Source organism: Panthera leo, chromosome C1 (genome assembly GCF_018350215.1).
Source record: "Panthera leo isolate Ple1 chromosome C1, P.leo_Ple1_pat1.1, whole genome shotgun sequence".
Taxonomy (NCBI): Eukaryota; Metazoa; Chordata; class Mammalia; order Carnivora; family Felidae; genus Panthera; species Panthera leo.
In genome coordinates, this window is record NC_056686.1 from 6,307,633 (window position 1) to 6,331,611 (window position 23,979).

Sequence of the window (23,979 nt, forward strand, 5' to 3'; positions counted from 1 at the left end):
TTGTAGCCATCCGTGTTTATAGCAAACTGAACGTGACCTCATACCAGTATCTCCAACGCTCATTTATGATCATGTGGATCATCCTAGACTCCTTATCTTGGCTTATCTGTAACCTCCCACCGTCTGCCATCCATTTACTGAATTGTTTAATCGCAGTTGTATATGAAGAGTGGTCTCTCGCTGCATTTTACCTGTGAGTTTATTTGTCCTCAAGACCGACGCTCATTCCCAAGCACTTAAAAATAACCGCGGAGATAATGCAGGCCAGCCGCTGATCGAAGCACCACACGCCTGTTATTTCAATCCCATAGCCACGTGAGACACTTGTTCTTAGCTCCATTTAATGGAAGAGGAAGCTGAGGAACAGAAAAGCTGAGTAAGTACCCACATTGCACCATTACTAAGCGGCAGGACCAAGGACGTGAGGTCCAGCCTCCCCCAGGCTAGAGGTTCCTTGATTCACACATCCGGCTGCACTGCCTCGGTGCCGAGAAAGTCCGTGACTGTTTCCCGCACCCCCTTCCCACACAGGGACACAGTGTGGTCCAACCACAGCAGCGAACTGTTTACTTCTCCTCTAAGTGATTTATTTAGCTCATCACCTGAGGGATCCCCATTCCACCCCCACAAAAGCTGCTCCCGTCCCAAGCACCCCCAGCGGCCCTGGGTCTGCCTCCCTAACTCCCCGGAGCAGGGAGCAGATCTCACATCCTACAGGTGGCCTCACCATCTCAGCTCCTGCTTCTCCCCTTCCAGCAAATACTGTCTGAGGGCCTCCTGTACGCCAGGCCGGGTCCAGGCAGCGGGATTCCGGGATAAGCAAAAGTGGCCAAACTCATGCTCTCAAGGGGCTGATGCTCCAGCAAGATCGAACTGCTCAAAGGAGCAGGGACCCCCTCACCCCCGCACACACACCCCTCCCGCTGCCTTCTTCCACCTGCTCACAGGAAAGAAGCATGTCTGGGTAAAAGGGATCATATGTGTTTTATTGAGCATTCAGAGGCAATGCCATTCACTGCCCTTCAGCAATATAATCCGGAATTAACAAGCTCCGACTCCATTGAAGTCTCCATAGGGACCTGCTTCGCAGCTTCTCAGTCATCACACTTTCCAGGACTGGTGTTTCTGGAGACGGATCGGGCAAGAGGAAGAATTCCCCTGAACGCAGGCCTCCGGTCCCCAGAAGACCCACGGATTTCAGAAGAGGTGTTTCTCTGGCCGGATGTGATTCTTTCCATCCCGCCACCACACTAATGATTTTTGTCGTGAGAGCCGGCGTTATCAGGACCTGACGGCTAGCCCAGCGCGGCGAGGGGCGCCTGCCCCCCGTGACTCGGGGTTGACGGCGGTCATCTGGAGACAGACGGCACAGCCCCGGTGCCTTCCACCCCGGACGGCGCCTAGTCCCGCACGTTCACGGCTATTGGCCGGGACAAAAGCCCGGGAGGGAAGCCGGCGCAGACCCGCTCAGCAGGCTCCTTCCCTCGAGTTACTGCCCCCGAGTAGAGGGTGGAAATTCCTCCAGTTCCTCTTTTTCCGGGCGCACCTCTGACACCTTATTCATCTTGGTGAAAATCTGATTGATCTCTATGAAGGTCTTGGCCTTGGTCTCGGGGACCACCAGGAAGGTGTAGATGGTCGTGAGAAGACAGATCACGCCGAAAATGACGAAGCTGTAGGCTCCGAGGCCCACCTGTGGGAAGGGCAAGTGGGGCTCACCTTCTCCAGAAGCTTCTCCCTTCACCGCGTGAGGATTTTGTGCAGGGGGCGGGGGGGGGAGGCGGGGCGGCTGGCACTCACTTGGACGAACGGGAAGATCAAGCCCACCGTGAAGTTGGAGAGCCAGTGCACGCTGCCCCCCACCATGAAGGCGGCCGGCCGGGAGGACTGCAGGAAGGTCTCCGTGATGAGCACCGCGGGGACGGGGCCTTGGGGGGCAGAGGGGGAAGGAGGAGGAGCTGTCTCCTCTGGAAGCAGGCAAGCCCGCCAAGGGTCCCGGAGGCCCTGCCGTGCGCGGGGCGCCCGAGGCATCCGGCCCGAGGAGCGGGGTGTCTCCGGGACTCCCGGGCTGGCGGAGAAGCAGCGCGAGAAGGCCAACAGCAAGAATATGGCACCGCAGGTGACATCCTGTGAGGTCCCTAAAAGGGGCCCGGGACCACCGCAAGGCTCTCTACGCCAATCGCACGGGGTAGCCTGTTTCAACCCACACGGCGAAGGCCGCTTTAGCGCCGTCACTCTAATAACCCTCTGAGCAAACCCCTGCGCGACAGGAAGGCAGGGGGAGAGGCCATTCTGGGGCTGCATGAGGCCTCCAAGGAGCCTCTCCAGGGGACCCAAGCCAGAAGTTTCTGGTTCAGGAAAGGAGGAGACAAAACCAGGGAGAGCCAGCTCTAGGGAACATACTGGGCCCAAGGGCGTGTCCCACGACGTAGGCGATGATGCAGGCGATGCTGACGTAAGGCATCCAGGATATTGTGTCCTGTGGGGAGAGGACATTGGATCACACCTGGCAGGGCAGAGACGACCTGGGTGGGGCATCTTGGTCCCCAGGGGCTGTGGCCGGGCCGGGCAAGGAGGGCACCTGGCTCCCCAGCAGGCCGTGCCACCCGGATGCATCTGGGAAATCGGCCGGAAGTGGGCAGCGGGCTACTTAAAATCTTTTTTTTTTTTTTTAACATTTATTCATTTTTAAGAGAGAGAGAGAGAAAGAGAGACAGAGCATGAGCGGGGTAGGAGCAGAGAGAAAGAGACAGACACAGACTCCGAAGCAGGCTCCAGGCTCCGAGCTGTCAGCACAGAGCCTGACGTGGGGCTCGAACCCATAGACCGCGAGATCATGACCCGAGCCGAAGTCGGACACCCAACCGACTGAGCCACCCAGGCGCCCCGGCAGTGGGCTACTTAGACGTGGAGGCTCCCAGGGGGGCCCAGGGGGCAGATGGTCCCCAGGCGTCTGATTCATCGTAGTTGCGAAAAGATCATGTTGGTCACTTTCCTTACCATGCGAGTGAGGGCTCAGCGGACGGACAGGGCTCTCCAGCCGCCACCACACCCCCCCCCTTCCTCACCTGCAAGGCCAGGGCCACCGTCAGCACACAACAGGCCGTGAAGCAGACGGAGAAACCCAGAAGGAGCAGGAACCTTCGCCCCAAGAGCTCCACCACGAACACCTGCAGGGGAGGGGGCGGAGGGCAAGCAGGGAGGCTCAGCAACCCCGCTAGACAGGAGGCCGCACCCCTGCTAGAGCCGCCTGCGCAGGAAGTCCTCCGCCCGTCTCCCAAACCCCCCTTCCGAAGGGGCAGCTGTGTGCCCGCCTGCCCGTGTGTCTGCCCCCCAGCAGGCCACCGCCCTGCCCAGTCCAGGGCACAGGTAGTAACCACACATGGGACAGATTGGGGAAGAGCCACCTCACACGGCGGAAGCTTCCAGAGTGGAGGGCAGGGGGTCTCCATCTCGGGGGCTGGCACAGGCTGCCACCCCCCCCAAGAGACAGGCTGTCATCTGACAAGTGGCCCGGAGATGAGGAGGCCAAGAGGCACATCACCACCTCCGATCTGGCTCTTTCCTCAGCTAGGACCCCCCCCCCCCCCCCGAACACACACACACTCAAGATGCCCTCGTCCTTGGTGGCTGTCGGGGACTCACGGCACAGACGGTCATCAGCACGTTGACGGCCCCGGTGCCCACTGTCACGTACTGGACGTCATTCTCCTTCACCCCCGCGCTCAGGTAGATCTGGTCCGCGTAGTAGTAGATCTGGAAGGCACCCCAGAGGCTGGCGGGGTGCTCGGGGCCCCCTGTGTGACGACAGCGCCCCGCCCAGCACCCCCCCGGCCCCCGTACCGCGTTCACGCCCGACAGCTGCTGGCCGCCCATGAGGACGATGACGGAGATGACCTGCCACCGCAGGGACCTCGTGCGGAAGAGCTTCAGCACGGAGACGAAGCCCACGGCCCTCTCGGCCTCGTCCTCCTGCCGGATCTCCTCCATCTCGGGGCCCACGTCGTCCCAGCCACGCAGCCTCTTCAGCGCTAAGGGAGGGGAGCAGGGGGCGGGCTCAGGGGACCCCAACTTCCCGGAGCAGAGACGCCGCGGCCTCCGCCCCCTGCACGGTGGAGCCTTACCGGTTTGGGCAGCTACCTCGTCCTTCTTCTGAATCAGCAGGTACCGGGGGCTCTCGGGGAAAAAGGGTAATAGTAGGAGCTGGAGAGCCGCGGGGACCCCGGTCACCCCGAGGAGGATCGGCCAGCCTGCAAGGAGGCCAGTGCCCAGGTGAGAGCTGCCTTCGCCCCTCCCCAGCCCCTCCCGCCCCGGAGCCCGGCCGGCCGCCCTGTCCCCTGACTCGACACAGAGCTGACGACACCCCACACCGTCCCGTGCTCTGACACAGCGCCCTGAATATGCGGGGCCACCAGGACGCCTGGTCCGGCAGGGTCGGAGCGGCACTGGTCACAGACACGGAAGCCGCAAGCAATGCCACGTCCACAGCACAGAGGGGCCACAGAAGCCATGGCGTAGCCATACGATAGAAGTCTGTACAAACCACGGCGGGAGCCCATCCCCGAAACTCAGTGTCTGGTGCAACGATCTACGCAATGGGGTCCAACTGGATAAAGTCCAGGAGCGGAAAATTAACTCTATCTTTGCAAAAGGTGGTTAAAAAAAAAAAAAAAAAAAAAAAAAAAAAACAAAACCATGGGGGGCGGGGGCGGTGCAAGGATGCGATGATGGTAACCGTCAGCACGGTGGCCCCCTGTGGGGGTGGGAAGGCCAGGGCTGAGGGCCGCAGCAGGCCTCCCCCTTCCCCTGCGGACTCTTAACCCAGTGTAATACAGGCGTGGACTCCGACCTAAGGCGATGGCCCCGTCACCCCCAGGGGGTCTCACTCCTGATGTGGGAGAGGAATAAACAAAGAAGAGCCTCCTGTGTAGACATCATCTTTTCCAGGTCTTGTTTCGGCCTCTGACGCTTCCTCCTAAGAACACACGCCATGCGATGAGTTCAACTTCTGCCCTGCCCACCGCTCTGCCGGCTGGATCCTCTTTTTCCTGATCTCCTCCCCTCCCTTGACTCCAAATCCAGGGCCCGGCTAATCCCGGACCCTGTTTCCATCTGCTTTCCGAGAAGACCGGGACACCCGTTCTCAACCTCTGCTCCATGACCGCCTGCCTCCTGTGCCAACGTTCTCTTGTGGGCTTCCTTCCTTCCTTGTTCTCTGAGCATCTAGCAGTATGCACGTGCCAGGAGTTGAGCTGGAGAATAAGGCCAAGCCCCGCCCTCCACACTGTGTCCAGAGGAAGGACACCGATGACAAAATGGTCTCCATAGAGGATGGAGGGACAAATGAAACCCACACATTTGCGGTTCCTGAACGTGGCAGGGAGATTCCACAGGTGTGCCCCGTCTGCCCACGTCTGGAAGGCTGGTCCTACTCCCTCCGTCGGGCCCGCTCTGAGGCCCCCCTCGCTGGGCACACCAGAGAGCACTTCACCGACACCGGGGCTCTGAGGCTGCCCTGGGTCCTGCGGGTGTATAGGTGACATCACTGGGAGACAGGAACTTAGCCCCTGCCCTGGTCCCCGCTCCTTACGAGGGTGATTGGAAGGAAGACAGTGGTCGTTTCATGTGGAGCCCGGCCCAAGCCACCTGGATTTGTGTCCTAATGAGACCTTGGACCTGGTGTCCAACCTCTCTATGCCTCAGGTTCTGCATCTGGAAAACGGGTATAATGATAACACCTGCCTTACAGGACTATTTGGAGGATTAAATGGACTTCATTGAAAGACTTGGTGCCTGGCCCACCGTAAGCACTTTGTATGTTTTGGCTGGTGTTACCATTAATGGGGATTGCGAGACCAGAAGGGGGAGGTCATGCAGAAGCAGTGACAGTTACCAGTCACCATGCACTCACTTACGGTGTGCTGGGCCTGGGCTCCCGAGGAAAGTGGGGAGGCTCCAGAGTCAGGGTCTAGAAGGGGTACCGGCCCTGAGACTCACCATTTTACCCCTAGGGGGCTCCCTCTTTCCTGGTCTACAGAGTAGGACCGGCACAGGACCCCCCACCCTCCCAACCAGGCAGCAGCATGCTGGGAGGCTCGAGTGAGGCCTCAAGCACACTGGCGGTGGTCATTACCATGCCTCGGGCCCCTCGCTTGGCCACCACGCAAGCCAAGAGAAAGTCAGACAAAGACACTTCCTGCTCACGCTAAAGCCCCCTCCTCTGTGTCCTAGGAGGGACTGGAAAATATTAGCCACATGGGCCCCGCCACCTTGTTCGGGGCCTGTTCTGTGCAAATACCACACCAACATCATGGGGCCAGGGCAGTGAGCCAAGGACACTTGCCTGGACACGACTGGAGAGGAAAGAGCAGCCCACAGAAACGTCCAGGCAGAAAGAGGAATGTGGTCCAGAGGCATCTTGAGCTTACCTTCTTCGCTCGCGAGGAGGCTCCGAAGGCCGAAGATCTGAGCCACGAGGATGCCGATGGTGATGAAGAGCTGAGGCACCACCCCGAGGCCCCCCCTCAGGTTTTTAGGGGCCAGCTCTCCCAGGTACATAGGGACAACATTGGAAGACAGACCTGGCAGGATTGAAGTGAAAACACCATCAGGAAACATTAGTCTGACCGGGACAGGCTCTGTCTTCAAACACATTCATTTTTTTTTTTAATGTTTGTTTCTGAGTATGAGCAGGGGAGGGACAGAGAGAGAGAGAGAGAAGGAGGCACAGAATCTGAAGCAGGCTCCAGGCTCTGAGCTGTCAGCACAGAGCCCAACGCGGGGCTTGAAGCCACAACCCATGAAATCATGAGCTGAGCTGAAATCAAGAGTCAGACGTTTACCAGACTGAGCCAGCTGGGCCCCCCGATCTTTCCTCCTAACTGGCTTAGTCCCAGGGAGGAAAAGCCCGGGTGTGGTCTGGCACCCTCTCCTCTCTGGCTCCTTAGGGGAATCTGTTAACACAAGGCCAAGGACCCCTGCCCAGCAGCTTCACCTTCTGAGAAGGTATGTTACATAATAAACTGACGCACAGAGATGCCCACAGACGTTGAAGCACACGTTCTAGCTATCAGTAAGCATTACACACTGACACGTCATGGAAAAACTACAACCCGGGATTTCTGCAATACCTATGCTATTTCTAAACCCCCAATACTTAAACTTTTAAGTTTTCTCATCTTTCCGGAATCTGACCCTCTTAAAGGCAGAACCTAATTTTATAGGCTCCAAAGCACTTTCACATATATTGTCCCATTTAATTCTCCCAAAAGCCCGAGAGACTGAGAATCTTGGACAAAGGCCAGGTGGGTCATTGCTGGGATTGTACCGACTCACGCTGGGGCTCAGAGGGACGGGGGTCTGAGAAGGCTCCGGCCACAGGGAGGCCACGGGAACAGTGTGGGGCGCTTGGAGGTTAAGAGCTGCTGGTAACAGGAGGGTATTTGATGACATCCAGTTAGGAGGGAAACTTCTGAGAGCCAAGCATTGAAGCTTTGTGATTCTGCCCAAAGATATCTGCTTAGTGTTTTAAAAGAGGCTCGCTGTTCACCAATTCTTTCCAGTTGTCACAGCAATATCAGCCCTTAGAAGTCTGGTGGAGGGGTCGGGGGAGACCCCGCAGGCCTAGTGCCCACAGGGCTGGGAAGAAGCAGGGGCCCTTGAGGGGCAGGCTCCATGGTCACCACTCAAGGGTCAGGGGGCGGGGGACGCTTCTCAGCAGCAAGTTCTTTTTCACTTGACCAGGGACAAAATTGAAAAGGCAAACCTCAGAAGGTTTGTGAGAGACGGGGTCCCCTTCCTGCCGGTGGGAAGCAATCTCTAACCTGTCTTAAGAGTGGCTCCACTGGTGGGGTGCCTGTGTGGCTCAGTCGGTTAAACATCTGACTTCGGCTCAGGTCACGGTCTCACGGCTCGTGGGTTCGAGCCCCACAGGGGGCTCTGTGCTGACAGCTCGGAGCCTGCGTGGGATTCTCTCTTTTTCCCTCTCTCTCTCTACCCCTCGCTGATCCCTCAGGCCCTCTCTCATAAATAAATAAACAGACAAACAAACTCCACCGGGCAACACCAGCCTCTATGTTCTGACAGAGTCAGAGAAAGCAGCTTTTACATTTGAAATTCCTTCCATGAAAGCAGTTGGTCTTCTGGCCACACAAGTTGACTAAAAGCCAGTGAACTCTGTCTCAAGTCCTGCTCACGTCTGTTCCTGCGCCCCCCTTCTCGCCACACTCCCTTTGGGGGACCAGCTGCTCCCTTATTTTTTAGGGTGTCTGAGCAGCAGCTGCCGACTCACACACCGCCCAGAATTTCTCGGGAACCGTGCGCAAGAATTCACTGCGAATGGATTATGACTCCGTCCCTTCTCCAAGGGGGATCTGAGGACCTAGGAAACTCCCGACACCTTTTCAGGGGGCCTCTGAGGTCAAAACCATCTTCCAACAATCCTGAGATACTGCCCTGTATAGTGCCCACATGGTGGAGTGTTCCAGAGGCTCCCCGCCGTGTGAGGTCACGGCCAGCAGAACACAGAAGCAGGTCTGAGAAGCCAGCCGTCTTCTATGAGGCGGGACATTAAAGAGCTTTGCAAACCCGTGAAGCAATGCCACCCTTCTCGCTGAAACTCTTTGTTTCAGAATATACGCCTATTTTCACAGAGACGTGTGACGGGCTTATTGTTGCCGTTTAGATGAATTAAATGAAAACATTTCTTGGCTGCAATTTGTAAATGGTAGATATTGGCCAATACAACCCACACGAGCAAAAGCTCTTCGGGGCCCTCAATAATTTTAAGAGTGTAAAAAGGTCCTGAGGCAGCAACTCTTTCTGCCCATGGGTCCTGTCCCTGTGCTATAATAAAAACACCTAAGAGAAAGTGAGGGAGGGGGAGGGAAAAAGAAAGAAAGAAAGAAAGAAAGAAAGAAAGAAAGAAAGAAAGAAGAGAGAAAGAAAAGAAAAGAGAAAAGAAAAGAAAAGAAAAGAAAAGAAAAGAAGATCCTGAGGCCAAAAAGTTTGAGAACCACGGACTTAGAAGTAATGCTTAAGAGTAAAGGTTGGGGTTTTGGTGATTTGTTAACTATTGGAGCCTAATATCTCCCTGTGGGAAACAACTCTGGAGTGCTGGACGGTCAAGAGAAAAGTGCCTGCCTGCACCTGTCCACTGCCGGTGACTTCCAGGAATCGTTTGTTTTTTCTTTCTTTCCTTTTTTTAAATGTATTTATTTTGAGAGCGTGAGAGAGAGGGAATCCCAGGCAGCCTCTGCTGACAGTGCAGACCCTGACGCTAGGGCTCAAACTCACGAACCGTGAGATCATGACCACGATCGTGAGCCAAAGTCAAGAGTTGGACGCTGAACTGAGCCAGCCAGGCGCCCCGGAATCGTCTATTCTTTATTAGCGGAGCCCCGCTGCAGGGGGAGGCGGGAGGCGGGAGCAGGGCCAGACCAAGGCGGCAGAGACCCGTCCAGGCGCTCTCAGGGAAAGCAGTAGGGCGACGCTTGCCATGGGGCCCATCATTCCCGCCGGGACATGACCTCTTCTCTCTTCAGGGAGGCTGATTTCCTCTTTTGTCCCCCAGCCTCGCAGTTCCTTGCCATTTCCCCCGACACCGGGCTCCTCGCCCTCTCCCCCACCGCCCAGGAGGGCCAGCTGAGGGGCTTGCGGACATCAGGCCAAATCATCCGCTCACCCCATCCCCGTGTTTGGAGGCAGAAAACGAGAGTTGGTTGCCAATGCCAGGGCCGGGTGCAGGGTTGCTTGACGAGGCGCCCAGGATGCAGCCCTTTGGGGGCGCCCGCCCTGAAGGTGCACGGCCCCCGAGGGCGGGTGTCCTACTTGCCCCCTCCAGCCCTGGGAAACACAGTCTACAAAAGAATGCCACGTGGGGGGAAGACCACAGGCGTGGCTTTAACCACATCTTTTCGGTCGGAAGGAATCACGGGGGAGTTTTCTACGACCACCAGAGTGCGGCCCGGGGGGCCATAGCTCTGGAGGGTTTGCAAAGCAGCTCCGGGGGTTACGAGACCAGAGACCTCAGGCGAGTGAGCGTTACCCTCTTCAGCAGGTGGACCCTGGAGGAATAGGTGAAAAGAACCCCTAAAAATCCTTCTGCAAACTTCACGTTCCCTCTAGAAGGTGACAGGTTGCTATCATTAACTCTTCTTGGGCGGAGGGATTCCTACATTAGATTGTTTCTCATGCGTTTTTGACCACGACCCACGGTAAAAATGGGGAGACACGTTTAACGTTGCAACCTGGTTCTCACCCACGTATACGGATAAGTCACCGAAACAAGTTTCCGAAGACCGCCCTTGCCCCTACTGCACACGACACGGTCTACACTCTGCCTAGAAAAAGAAAATGCTGGGGCACCTGGGTGGCTTCGTCCATCAAGCATCTGACTGGTGGTTTCGGCTCAGGTCACGATCTCACGGTTTGTGAGTTCGAGCCCCGCTTCGGGCAGGAGCCCCTCCCCCTCCCCCAAATAAATAAACTTAAAAAGAGAAAAAGAAAAGGAAAAGCTGCTCACTAATCAGGGGCACCACCCACTCACTGGCCCCACCTATAGCTGGGAAAACACGGAGATAAGGAAAGGAAAGGAAAGGAAAGGAAAGGAAAGGAAAGGAAAGGAAGTGCCCTTGCGAACAGGACTCTGGATTTCTGTCTTTCACAGAACAGCTCTCTTTGCAGGAAGCATCACAGCGAAGCTCGGTCCCTTGACTGCATCTGAGAAGCGTCAGGACAGAGGAACAGCTCGTGTCTATGTGCTTCAGCGGTTCCAGAACGATCCAGACCCCGGAGTCTGCCCCCGCCTCCCCCTCCTCCTCGATTATCCTGAATGACAGAGGCGTCGCACGTAGCACCGTTTACCTGCACATATTCCCACCAAAAGTCTGGACAAAATGATCATCTCGAAAGACCCGGCGACCTTGCTGCACCCCATTAAGACGGCAGGCACTATGGAAAAGATGTTGTTGAAGAGCAAGGTCCCTTTCCTGCCGAGGACAAAATCTCAGTTAGTTTGGGTTAAGGGTTCAGCTGTTGTCTTTGCAGATGTTCGCCAAGGGTCTGCCCGGCTACAGCAGTGGCCTTTGCTGCTGTTTGACGCTGTGATGGAGACCGATGGAGGTCAAGTGCACAGCCTGCGGCGGGAACATTCTCTGTGGGAGCCAACAGCAATGACCACAGTGCAGAGCACGTCAGCGGTGGGGAGCAGAGGAAGAGGGCCGCCTGCTACGATACACTGACGGGTTCCGGAAACCATACGCTCGCATGATTCTAGTGTAATCCTGCGGCCCAGATCAGGGAATGACATTAGAAGGATCGCATAGGCCAACCCCACTTAGACCACATAGAGGGAGAAGTCCTAAACGAAATAGTAGCAGATCGAATTCAACAGCATATATGCGAATCTTTCAATGTTAAAACGCCACACCAGATAAAACGCCAGATCTCCCTGCGAAACACAGAATTGTAACACTATTTTTAGAACTATAGAAGGCTATCCGTGGGACTCCAGGTAGGGAAGGCCGTCTTCAGGCGCAAAAGTCAAGAACCGTAACCGAGAGTTAAATCTGACCACTCGAACGTTTAAACATCTCGTGTGAAAAAGATACTATGGATATGATTAAAAATAAAGCAACAGATTAAGATACTTGCCTGAAATAACAGTTACTCGGGACATGCAGGGGGGTGAAATTTCCTCCCAGCTGTATAATCTTGGGTAAGTTACAGCATCTCTCTGTGCCTTGTTTTCTCATTTTGAAAAAGGAGATGATGGGGCTTTTGTAGGGATTAGGGGAATTAATAACCCTAAAGTCAACCCATCAGTCAACTGTTAGTTGCTATGGTTATTTCAGGAACAGGTTCTTCAGAAAACCACATTCATCACATTCTTTTTTTTTTTTTTTAATGTTTATGTTTTAGAGATGTAGAGTGTGAGCAGGGGAGGGGCAGAGAGAGAGGGAGACACAGAATCCGAAGCAGGCTCCAGGCTCCGAGCTGTCAGCCCAGAGCCCGACGCAGGGCTCGAACTCACAAACCAAGAGGTCATGACCTGAGCCCAAGTCAGATGCTCAACTGACTGAGCCCCCCAGGTGCCCCAAAAACTTATCACATTCCAAAGCAGAAAGCTGGACAAGTGACTGTCCGTTGCCTCCGTGGACCAAAACTGTAAGTCCTTCACTCAGAGGAGACTTGTCCTGCAGATCTGTGACCTCATTTGATGTCCTGGTCCCCGAGGCCCCTAGGGAGAACTGTTGAGTTCAACACCAACCTTCCAGGAAGGCCTTAGGATCTTAGATTCCCAAACCAGAGGTTGTATGTTGCTAGTTTCAGACTCTTTTTGAAAAATACTGGAGAAGGCACTGGGTTCTGGCCTTGATTCTCAACCTAGCAAGATCTGTGGTGAGAAGAGATCTTACCTGGCCGGCGTCTGTGTGCTCAGGGAAAGGGCTGGTGGGGAGGAGCTCTTTGATAGTGTTCATAACAAGGCCTCTCTCTCATGCCCATGGAATTTACACAAGGGGGTGTGATGTCTTAAGGACCTTTTTTGGAATCAACTACAGAACGAGAATCTCTAATGTTTCTGGAACTGGGGGCAAAGATACAAGCTCAGCCCTTGACATCCAGAACACTCAGGGTGAGAGGTGTCCTGGGTCTACAGGATTTCACAGTCGAGTGCCTGACATTAATCTCAGCCATTTCAGGGTTTTACAGGCATTTAATTTGGACCCAATTTAGCCTATTACTTGATCCCGAGGTGAAAGAACAGAGTAGTGAGTTTGTGTTAGTTTGGGAGGCAGGGCTTAAGAACACTTATGATCTACATCGGGATTGACACCTTGGCCATATTATCTGGTGTTTGACTCTTTTAAAGGCAAATAAAAAAGGGGGGAGGGGATGCCTGGGTGGCTCAGTCGGTAAGCACCTGACTCTTGGTTTTGGCTCAGGTCATGATCTCACGATCTGTGAGTTCGAGCCCCGCGTCCGTGCTGACAGCACGGAGCCTGCTTGGGATTCTCTTTCTCCCTGTCTCTCTCTCTGCCCCTCCTCCGCTCCCACTCACGTACACCCTCTCTTTCAAAGTAAATAAACTTTAAAAAATCTTTAAAAAAATAAAATAAAGGCAAAAACAAAAAACAAACGAAGAGGGCAGAACTTGGTTTTGGTTTCTGGTAAGGAAAAGACCCGTAGGGCAAGAGAACAGAGAGAGGGAGTTCTGACCTCCCAAGCACTTTCTGCTCTTTCTGGGTCTGCCCCGGGATTCTGACACCCATCGCTCCCACTTGTTGCCCCGAGACCCTGCTGGGTCCCCAGGTCAACATCTGGTCTCCTTAAGACCATGTGAGACATCAGCAATCATCACAGCGGTTAGTACCTAGTTTTACAAACAGACGATTTCAGCTTGAGGCCTGCGTTTTAAACCGATGGGGTCTGGGAGCTACAGGAGTTGGAAACGCACCTTTCCTTACCTGCCAAAGTTATTCACCAGGGGGCCGACCATGAGGGACCCGACGAAGCCTCCGAAGGGAAACATGGACACGGAAACAGACCACAGCAACGTCAAGGCAAACTCGTCCATGTAGTCATTGTTCCGCTCATAGTAGGTCTTGTTGTAAAACGTTTTCATGAACTGCAGAACAAAAGCAGAGCAGAGCGCCCGTGTGCCTGGACCCGGCTTTGCAGACGGAAGGCCTACGCGGTCAGGCCGCCCGCTGGATGACCGGGGCCCAAGACGCCAACACCAGTCGGGGGAAGAAAGGGAGTAGGGACCAAGCAATTAGCAGGGGCGCCCGCGGGGAGGGCTGTCCGGGCCTCCGATGTGCACGCGGCCCAGGATGCTGTTAACTCCAGTCCTCCGGTCCTTTGCATGACCCCTGACCCTCCAGACTCGTCTGGGGAGCACGAGGCCGCAGAAGACCAGAGCCCCAGCCGCACCCCCGAGGCCAACCCCGGGGCACCCAGCCAGGCCTGGCGCTCCATGAGAAGCCGAGGCCGGGGCCGGGTTCATCCCCAAGGCCCTGGGCCGTGCGTCCCTGTTACCTGAAGACCCACTGTGTGCACCAGTGTGCACTCACTACCACCTTGGTGGCTGCTCCAAAACCCCCTCCCGTTTACAGGGGGTGGGGGGCGTGTCTCATGCACCCCAACGACCTACCTGGGCAGGGGAGTTAATGACGGCCACGTTGTACCCATACTGGAAGGATGACCCAAAGGCAGCAATCAGCGTCGCCAGGCCAAGCACAAGCGTCAGCCTCTGCGGGAGGAGAGACCCTGACTTAGGTCACAGAAAGCAGCTGCGGTTCATGAGAACCCCTACTTTACCCTGAAGTCTTCTAGAAGGACGGGAGAGAATCCGAAGATCCTGAGTCTTTCGAGGGCGCCCTGTGCCTACTCTCTACTATCTAACCTGGCAGAAAAGCTTCCCTCCGGGTTCCTGGGAGGCTCAGTTGGTTAAGGGTCTGACTTCGGCTCAGGCTCACGTGAGTTCGGGCCCCGCGTCGGGCTCTGCGCTGACGGTGCGGGGCCTGCTTGGGATTCTCGCTCTCTCTGCCCCTCCCCTGCCAGTGCTTTCTCTCTCTCTCTCTCTCTCAAAATAAATAAATAACCTTAAAAAAAAAAAAAAAAGATTCCCTCAACCCCAACACTTAGGGCCGGGTAATTCTTTGCCCTGGGTGGCTGTCCTATATGCACTGGAGGGCCATCCCTCCCCTGCCTGCGACAACCCAGAGTTCTCCAGGCACTATATATGTCCCACTGATTGGCCAGAAGGGGGTGGGGGGATGAGAATCGCTAGGTCAGAAAGACCCGGAAGGGTCATTTCCTCCAACACTGTAATGTCCGAATTGTTTCCTTAACATTCCTGACGTGTGGCTGTATTTGCTGACCGTAGCAAATGCACTCAGTACTGCCTTAAACACAAAGTCCCCTAAAAATCGGAGAGGAGAGGATGGGAAAAAATTTTTTTTTAATGTTTATTTACTTTTGAAAGAGAGAGAGAGAGAGAGAGAGAGAGAGAGAGAGACAAAGGGATGAGTGGGGGAGCGGCGGAGAGAGGGAGACCTAGAATCTGAAAGAGGCTCCAGGCTGTCAGCACAGAGTCCGACACGGGGCTTGAACTCATGAACCAAGAGATCATGACCTGAGCCGAATTCGGACGCTTACCCGACTGAGCCACCCGGGTGCCCCAGAATGGGAAAGTTTTCATCGTTTATTTAGGGCTTCTGATTAACTTCCTTTAGCCTTTGGACTTTTGCTGTAACAGATGAAAGACAGGGTGAGAAAATCTATATTTTTTTAAGTTTATTTATTTATTTTGAGAGAGACAGAGGGAGAGAGAGAGAGAATCCCAAGCAGGCTCTACGCTGTCAGCACAGAGCCCGACATGGGGTTCGAGGTCACAAAAGGGTGAGACCATGACCTGAGCTGAAATCGACAGCTGACGCTTAACCGACTGAGCCACCCAGGCGCCCGGGGAAAACATTTAAATACAGATTTCTGGGGCCTCTCACACACATGCATTCTGTGCTAACATTCCCCTTTCACCCACGAGGAAACTGAATACGCACAGAAGGCAATCTTTTCGACGACCAGAGGAAGGTCATTAGCAAAGTCATGGAAAGCCAGAGAAAAATCGAAGTGAAAAAAGCTTTTCTCTTGGAATCTACAGGTTTCTTCTCGCACATGTCCACTGCCGCTTTCCAGCTTCATCGCTACAGTCTTCAGTTTCCTCATCTTCCAAAGGAGGGTCATAACACTCCCTCAGAGCCGTCGCAAGGTGTAATTACGAGAGCGGTTAGCCGTGGAGGTGAATCCACTGACTGGGGCCTGGATGGGGCTCTCGGAGGCGGCCGCTGAAGCACCTTCACGCACGTATTCCCACGGAGGCCCAGTCCAGGGGACACGTGCCCTCCCCGCCACCGGCAGGGCAGGGCCTCAGGTCTTCCTCTGGGTGGCCTCCCCGCCTAATCCAAAGAGGGTACCAGCTCTGCAGAGGGGTAAGTGAGGACCAGGGCAGGCAGAGAGCCGGTGGTCATTCCTGCCTTGTTGTGGTGCCCTGGGGAGCCCGAGCTGGTTAGCCCTCTGCACAGCAGGAGCCCCCAATAAATGAAACCTCACCCTCCTCCTCCCCCCACCAAATGGATTGAGGAATGGCTAATTCAGGAGCGCCTGGGTGGCTCAGTCCGTTAAGCACCTGACTCGATTTTGGCTCAGGCCGGGGTCTCAGGGACTGTGGGATTGAGGTCTGCCAGCGCGGAGCCTGTGTGGGATTCTCTCTCTCTCCCTCTCTCTCTGCCCCCTCCCCTGCTCACTCGCGCCCTCTAATAAACATTTTAAAAGACGGTTAATTCAGCAGAAAGTTTCTGGTAAGCCAGGTAAGAGCCATGGGCTCTGGTTTCCAGTCTCCCTTAGTCCCCACCATCCCCCGGAGCCGGCGTGGGGCACAGGTGACAAAAGTGGGGGCGATGGCACCCAGGAGAGAAAGCGGGTTCCAGGGCTTCTGCCGCGCTGTCCTGTGACTTCTAAAGGCAGGGGGTGCGCAAGTAGGCACATCCACGCGCAACCCCCCCACCGGAGACGCAGGACAGAGCGCTCTGGGCACTCACTCACTTCAACATGTGGAGCATCCAGACAGGGTTCTAAGTGCTGGGGATACAGTGGAGAACAAAACAAAGACCACTCCCCTATGACTGTTCTATTGTTTGATTTTGTGGCAGGGAGGGAGGAAGGGAGGAAGGAAGGAAGAAGAGAAAGAAAGAAAGGGGGGGGAAGGAGGGAGGAAGGGAGGGAGGAAGGAACGGAGGGAGGGAGAAAGGGAGGGAGGGAGGAAGAAGAGAAGGAAAGACAGGGAGGGAGGAAGGAAGGGAGGGAGGAAGGGAGTGAGGGAGGAAGGGAGGGAAGGAGGAAGGAAGGAAGAAGAGAAAGAAAGAAAGGGAGGAAGGGAGGGAGGGAGGAAGAAGAGAAAGAAAGGGAGGGAGGGAGGGAGGGAGGGAGGAGGAGAGAAGGAAGGAGAAAATTGATAAACAGTTTTCCTCTTTAATTCTCTTCCAGGTAAACGATGAACTAGAAACACAACAGGCTTCCCTCATTCTGCCAAGTGAACTCTCGGCCACTTCCCACCTCGATGGGTCCTACGGTCTGGAGTCCTTGGCCAAGCGCTGCCGGGGGGCTGGCTGGTGCCCCAGAATGGGGGATGCTGGCGGGCACCGTGGACAGTCCGCGGCCCGACTGCCTCCGTGGGGTCCCAGTGAACGTGACCAGGAGGAACGCGGGTCGCAGATAGAATCTCTAAGCACAGAGCCTACAGTTTAACATCTAAGGTCCATCTTCCTCCTCGAGTTCAAGACGCGGCCACATTCTACAGACCCGTCCGGGTCAAGGGGTTCCCCTCCGCGGAAACAGCAAAGCCATTCGGGGAGGTTCTCACTGACCTTGCCGGTCCGAATGCCTTCGTTCGTTAAACAAAGTGGTTGACAGCTGACCGTAGTCCAGGTGCCATGCCAGTCTGGTGAGCAGATCAGCTGCCCTCCAACACCAGGGTCCAATGCGGAAGGCAGACGTTTAAAAAAATACATAATAGGGGCCCCCGGGTGGCTCAGTGGGTTGAGTGCCCGACTCTCGATTTAGGCTCAGGCCATGATCCCACGGTTGTGGGATCGAGCCCCGCGTCGGGCTCTGTGCTGACGTGCAGTCTGCTTAAGATTCTCTCTCCCTCTGGGGGCACCTGGGTGGCGCAGTCGGTTAAGCGTCCGACTTCAGCCAGGTCACGATCTCGCGGTCCGTGAGTTCGAGCCCCGCGTCAGGCTCTGGGCTGATGGCTCGGAGCCTGGAGCCTGTTTCCGATTCTGTGTCTTCCTCTCTCTCTGCCCCTCCCCTGTTCATGCTATGTCTCTCTCTGTCCCAAAAATAAATAATAAAAAAAAAAAAAAAAAAAGTTGAAAAAAAAGATTCTCTCTCCCTCTGCCCCTCTCCTCTGCTCTCACTCTCTCTAAAACAAAAAAACTGGGGCGCCTGGGTGACTCAGTTGGTAAAGCATCCGACTTCGGCTCAGGTCATGATCTCATGATTCCTGAGGTCGAGCCCTGCATAGGGCTCTGTGCTGATGGCTCAGAGCCCGGAGCCTGCTTCGGATTCTGTGTCTTCCTCTCTCTCTGCCCCTCCCCCACTAGCACACACGCATGCGCTCTCTCTCTCTCTTTCTCTCTCAAAGATAAATAAACATTAAAAAAAAGTTAAAATAAAAAAATTTTTAAATAAATAAAATAAACTGGGGTGCCCGAGTGGCTCATTTGGCTAAGTGTCCGACTCTTTCTAAAAAATAATTTTTAATCTTTCTTTATTTTTGAGAGAGAGAGAGAGAGCGTGAGTGGGGGAGGGACAGAGAGAGAGGAAGCCACAGAATCCGAAGCAGGCTCCAGGCTCCGAGCTGTCAGCACAGAGCCCGACGTGGGGCTTGAACTCATGAACTGCAAGATCATGACCTGAGCCGAAGTCGGACGCTCAACCGACTGAGCCACCCGGGCGTCCCACGTGTCTGACACTTAGTTTCAGCACAGGTCATGGTCTCATGGTTCATGGGATTGAGCCCCACAGGGGGCTTTGCACGAGTGGGTGCAGAACCTGATTGGGATGCTCTTTCTGTCTCCCTTTCTCCACCCCTCCCCCACTGGCATTCATTCTCTCTCTCTCAAAATAAACACTTTTCTAAAAAGGAAAAAATAAAAATACAAAAGTACATAATAATTGAATAATTTAAATGAACTGTAACTTTACCATACTAAGTGTAACTGTAGTGAGCTCTACAAAGAAAAAAAAACACAGCGCCCCCTCCCTAGTCTCAGCAAAGGGACTATATTTAAAAAGGCGTGGAAAAGAAAGCCAGGGTTTAAGCTTTCTTTCTTCTTCTTTTTTACTTTCCAGGAGGGAGGGGAAAAAAAAAAAAAAAGACTTAGCACTGGGTTAGATTAGGGCATGAGGGAAAGCAAAGGATTCCAGGTCCCCCAGCAGCCTGTAAAAATGACGCATGGCCCGGTGGCCTTCAGACATGAGCCGGGGGGTTGGGGGGGGGGTGGTCTCCTCAGAGGCCAAGGGGAGCCATGACTCAGCTCTGCTTTCTGGAGAAATCCCACATTCCTCACGCCCATAGTGAGCTGGCTTCCTGTTCCATAATGCTGAGTACCTTTTTGAGACTTAATAAAATAGCCACCTTCGAGGCTGGTCCTCCCGGGGCACAGTGTCATTCAAGGCCACTGAGAAAGGGAGCCCTGCCCAAACGGGGTCCCTTGGGGATTTCCTTCCAAGATCCGTTCAGTAATCTCTGTTAGAACGCAAGCATCTCCAGAAAAGTTAGCTCCTATGAATTATTAACTCTTTGAGCCACTTTCTCACACTCCTGATCCCAAAGTTCAAACAGAAAGTGGGGCTTCGGTGGTGAGGGGACAGAGGAGAGGTGCCTTGTCCTGTGGCTGTGGTGGTTTAGAGCACAGTGGGGGCAGCCCGAGAGCCTGGGATCATCAGGTCCTGTGCTCCCGCGGCTGGCCGTGTGGCCTCGGGCCGGTCACTGAACTTCTGTGTCTCAGCTCCTTCACCTGTAAAATGGGGACAATGATACTCCCTCCCGCATAGGACTGAGGTGAAGAATGAAGGAGTTCTAAGAAAATGAGTTCTAAGAAAACCACGTGGAGCCCCGCCTGGCTGGTAGAAAGTGCCACCCACAGGTTTGCTATCATTATTATGAACAATGATAGACCCAGAGGGAAGTTCCTATGATGCTAGATGTGTTGTTGATGGAGGCACGTGCCCACAAGGATGTGTTTACAGGGCGCCTGGGAAGTTCAGTCAGTTAGGTGTCTGACTCTTGAGATCAGCTCGGGTCATGGACTCATGGATGGTGAGTTCGAGCCCAACACTGGGCTCTGTGCTTACGGCATGGAGCTTGCTTGGGATTCTCTCCCTCTGTCTCTCTCTGTCTCTCTCTCTGTCTCTCTCAGCCCCTCTCCCCCATGCGCTTGCTCTGTCTCTCTCAAAAATAGATAAATAAACTTCGGGCACTTGGGTGGCTCAGTCAGTTAAGCTTCCGACTTCAGCTCAGGTCACGGTCTCACGGTTCGTGAGTTCGAGCCCCACGTCAGGCTCTCTGCTGTCTGCATGGAGCCTGCTTTGGATCCTCTCTCTCTCTCTCTCTCTCTATCAAAAATAACATTAAAAATATTTTTAAACTATTAAAATAAATTAAATAAATACATAAACTTAAAAAAAAAAAAAAAGAAAGGACACGTTTTCCGTTTCTAAAACACTTGGCATATTTTTTTCCTTATCTATTTGTTCCCCCCTCCAGGCCAAGAGTACTTTTTCTGCGCAGAAAGTCCTTGATGCACATTGGTCAGATTCTGGTTTTTTCTCTTTACATATGAGGAACCCAAAGGCCACTGAGGTCATGGTCACACAGCCAATGGGGGGGGGAGGGTACAGAAAGCTGTACCCCGCCCCCCACCCCCCAGCCCAGCCCGCACAGCGCCAGCTTTCTGCAGGCTTCCCCGGGCTCCTGAATCCCCCCTGGACTTCACTTAAAGATCTGCGGGTTCTTGCAAGCAGCCATCAGGATTCTCAGGAAGCCCAGCACCGTCCTGGCTTTTGTCCAAAGGGTCAGGTCTGCCTTCAGGCAGCCGGGAAGGGGACACTTTCATCCCCCCTGACACTGGAGGGGCTTCCTTCCTCCCAGGGGGCAGGTGACTATAATCAGCCCCGACCTTTTGCATGTGACCGTTTTAACCATTTCCTTTCTAGATGGATTGCTGCTTTTCAGGGCCCACGATGCAGGGGCATTTCTGTTTTTCTGCAGCCTCACGTGGGGGGACCGTCAGGCAGTGCACCTCTCTTTGCGGAGAGGGCACAGATCACACCAGGGTCTCTCCTGACTCCCAAGCCCCTCCGGCCGTGTTCCCTCATAGCCCCTTTCCTATAAAATAGAGGGGCACTGCGCCTGAGAGGTCTAACACTTTCTTAGTTGCCGCGAGAGTCCACCAAGGTCCACGCGAAGGCACTCAGTAACCTCGAAAGCTCTCTCTCTCACGGGACAAGAGCACTCCTGGCATCTAACGAGTGGAGACCAGGGATGCTGCTGAAAATCCTGCCTTACGCAGGCCCGTCCCCCGTAGCACAGAATCATCCGGCGTCAAATGTCATTAGTGCCCTGCTCGAAAGGATGATCGAAAGCAATAACATTTATGGGGGAATCACTATGGGCCGGGTAATTTACATGCATTACCCCATTTCACTGTTCCCGCAGCCCTATGAGGTGGTATGGTTATTATCCCCATTTCGCAGATGAGAACACTGAGGCACGGAACAGCGAAATAACTTGCCCAAGTTCCCACAGCTAGAATAGGATGGAACAGGAATGAAACCATCTCCCAAACAAGCTCGGAACCTACAAGCTTCAGGGCGTGCTCCTGACCTGCCTGTGGACACGGTCTTCCGTCCAGGACGGATTAAATAATAACTTGCACAAATATGTGCCTCTGCCTCCATAAATACAAGCAAATGCTGCTGTGATGAATAAGACACAAATCCTTTCAAAGCATTCATAATACATTCCTATTATCTTTCTGTCGTTATGCATTTTCGTCAATCGAGGAGGGAGTGGGGCGGTGCTGGGCTGGGGGGGGGGGGGGGCGTGGAACGAGGTCCAGAAAAATCTGTCTCTGAAACAAGGGAATCTCCACTGCAGATTTGAATTCGATTCGGGTCTTGCACGGTCTTTTCCGAGCCCACCTTCTTCCCACGCTGGCCCAGCCGTGCGACTTGCTGAAAAGCCCAGTGAAAACCTTCTGAAGCCCAAATCAAAAGAAATCCAAAATCAGGGCCGCCTGGGTGGCTCAGTCGGTCAAGCCTCTGACCAGCTCAGGTCACGATCTCGCAGTTCACGGGTTCGAGCCTCGCGTGGGGCTCTGTGCTGACAGCTCAGAGCCTGGAGCCTGCTTCGGATTCAGTGTTTCCCTCTCTCTCTGCCCCTCCCCTGCTCACGCGCTGTCTCAAAAATAAATAAACGTTTAAAAAAAAAAAGCCACAAACCATGTACAAGGGCTTTTGCTGCTGGTTTCAGAATCCCTTCACCTCCAACTTTTAAGGGTAAGGCAGTTGGGACAAATTAACTCTTTGCGTCCCTTCCATTTGGTGACGGGGGCTTTTCAAGGCTGTTCCAGTAGAACGATCCCCAAACAATCTCTAAACTGAAATGTCTCTAAAGCTGGCCGCTAGTCCCTGTGCAAGTGAACTCTGAGGGGCAGGTTCCCTCCAATGGTCCACCCCCCCTACCCCTCCAGCAACGCTGAGCAGACTGTTCTAAGCTCCTTCCCCGGGGGGGGCCCCGCTTACCCTTTCCTTCTTGGCCGGAACCTGCTCCATCCTGGCCCTGAAAGTGCGGCTTGCCCTTTACTTCCTTTCCGCCAGACTAACAAGTGCTCTGAATGGAGACAGAAACATTCTGGCTGTACTTTGGCCGCCAAGTCACAGCCAACAGCCTGTTTTTTTTTACAGCCAGCCCGACACAGAATAACCCTTTCAGGAGTCCCGACGTGCGTCTTCTTTCCCCTTCTTTCTAAATTCCACGTGTGGGGTTTAGCTCAGCAAGAGGGTGCCCCCCGCCCCCGCCTTCCCCGACGGCAGGCACAGCCTTCCCGACGGCGGTTCTTCCTCCCTGCGCAAGTCTCCACCAGGAGGCTCGTGATGCGAGGCCGGCAGGGTTATTTCTGTCACAAGCACACGGAAAGCCACCGGCCCCACGCCACTCCCGGTCCCACGAGGGCAAGAGATCGGGTCACAGGAGGTTTCTCAGAAGCGGTCCCTGAAAGGAAGCCTGCCGCAAACCTCTCCGAGAGAGAGTCAGCTCCCGCTCGAATACCCAGGCCACGCTGGCTCAGAGGGTTTCGGTTCCTTTGTAAGGAACCGAGTGTGTATGATGCGAAGTGTGTATAATCATTACTGCTCTAACGGCAGTAGATAGTCCGGATGCCTTTGTCTACAGGGCAGGGAAAGTGAGTCACAGCTGCTGCTGTGGGCCCTCCATGCGTGACCGAGGCCGCGGCCAGACCCCGTGCTCAGCACGGGTGCAGCTTCCGTGGAGCGAACCAGGACAAGGGGCCAAGATCCAGAGCCGAGTCCCACGTGGCCCGCAGGCTTTCGTGTTTGCAAGATATATTCCCCGTTTTATCTGCTGTGGGACAAATGCAGTGCATTCGGCCATTCCTTCCCCTGGTGCAGAAATCAAGTCAACCGGGAGCCCTCTGTGTGTTGGGCACTGTTCCTGCATCAGTAGCAAACTTGGGAATTGTGACCAGGGCTCCTGCATGCAGGAGACTGGGGGGGGGGGGGGGGGGAGGGGGTGACTGGAGGGGCCTCCGTGTGTGTGGGTTGGGGGGGGGGTCCCTAAGCCTCCCTCACAAGGGAGGATTGGCCATTTCTTCCCCACAATTTCACGTCCTGTCCTTTCTTTCTGGATCATAGCCACGGTTTCCAAAGAAGGTTTGGCAAGACCAGAGGTTTCCAGTCATTTCAAAGAGTTTTGGAAAATTCTCCAGAGAAAATGCACCTTAGGTGGGGGGAAAGAGGAGGAAGGATGCAAGTTGTGCAAAGAAAGAAACGGGCCGCAGTTTGCAATCCTGGCTCCCGGTGAGGCCCAGCCGCCCCTTGCCCTCCTGCGCGCTGAGCAGCGGTGGCACGGAGGTCCCTGTGCGGCTCCTTGACCTGCCCAGGTCGAGCCTGGTTCCTGCGGGTCCCCGGGTTTTGTGGGCACAGTTGGGTGTCACCAACGCCCCAGCACGGCCCGCGGAGAGGCTAGTGGCCAGGCCGCCCTTCATCCAGACCCCCCCTTGGGCTCGAAGGCTCCAGGCAGGTGCTGTGTCTCTGAGTGGTCCTTCCCCGACCTAGGCCCAGCAGCCTGGGACCTCTGGTGGCCGTCTCGTTCCCCCCCCGCCCCGCCATAGA

General features: G+C 54.7%; 1 protein-coding gene across 1 annotated transcript; it reads right to left on the reverse strand.

The window, feature by feature from the left end:
- Nucleotides 1-1,395: 1,395 nt before the first annotated feature.
- On the reverse strand, nt 1,396-22,497 carry LOC122227433 (solute carrier family 2, facilitated glucose transporter member 5-like). Its single transcript, XM_042951912.1, has 12 exons — nt 22,372-22,497; nt 14,153-14,251; nt 13,467-13,627; nt 10,864-10,988; nt 6,429-6,581; nt 4,125-4,250; nt 3,844-4,031; nt 3,646-3,756; nt 3,069-3,170; nt 2,404-2,479; nt 1,801-1,928; nt 1,396-1,693 (listed from the first exon to the last, which is right to left on the reverse strand). The coding sequence occupies exons 1-12, from the start codon at nt 22,399-22,401 to the stop codon at nt 1,490-1,492; spliced, it is 1,503 nt and encodes a 500-aa protein (XP_042807846.1). The 5' UTR covers nt 22,402-22,497; the 3' UTR covers nt 1,396-1,489.
- Nucleotides 22,498-23,979: the final 1,482 nt, after the last annotated feature.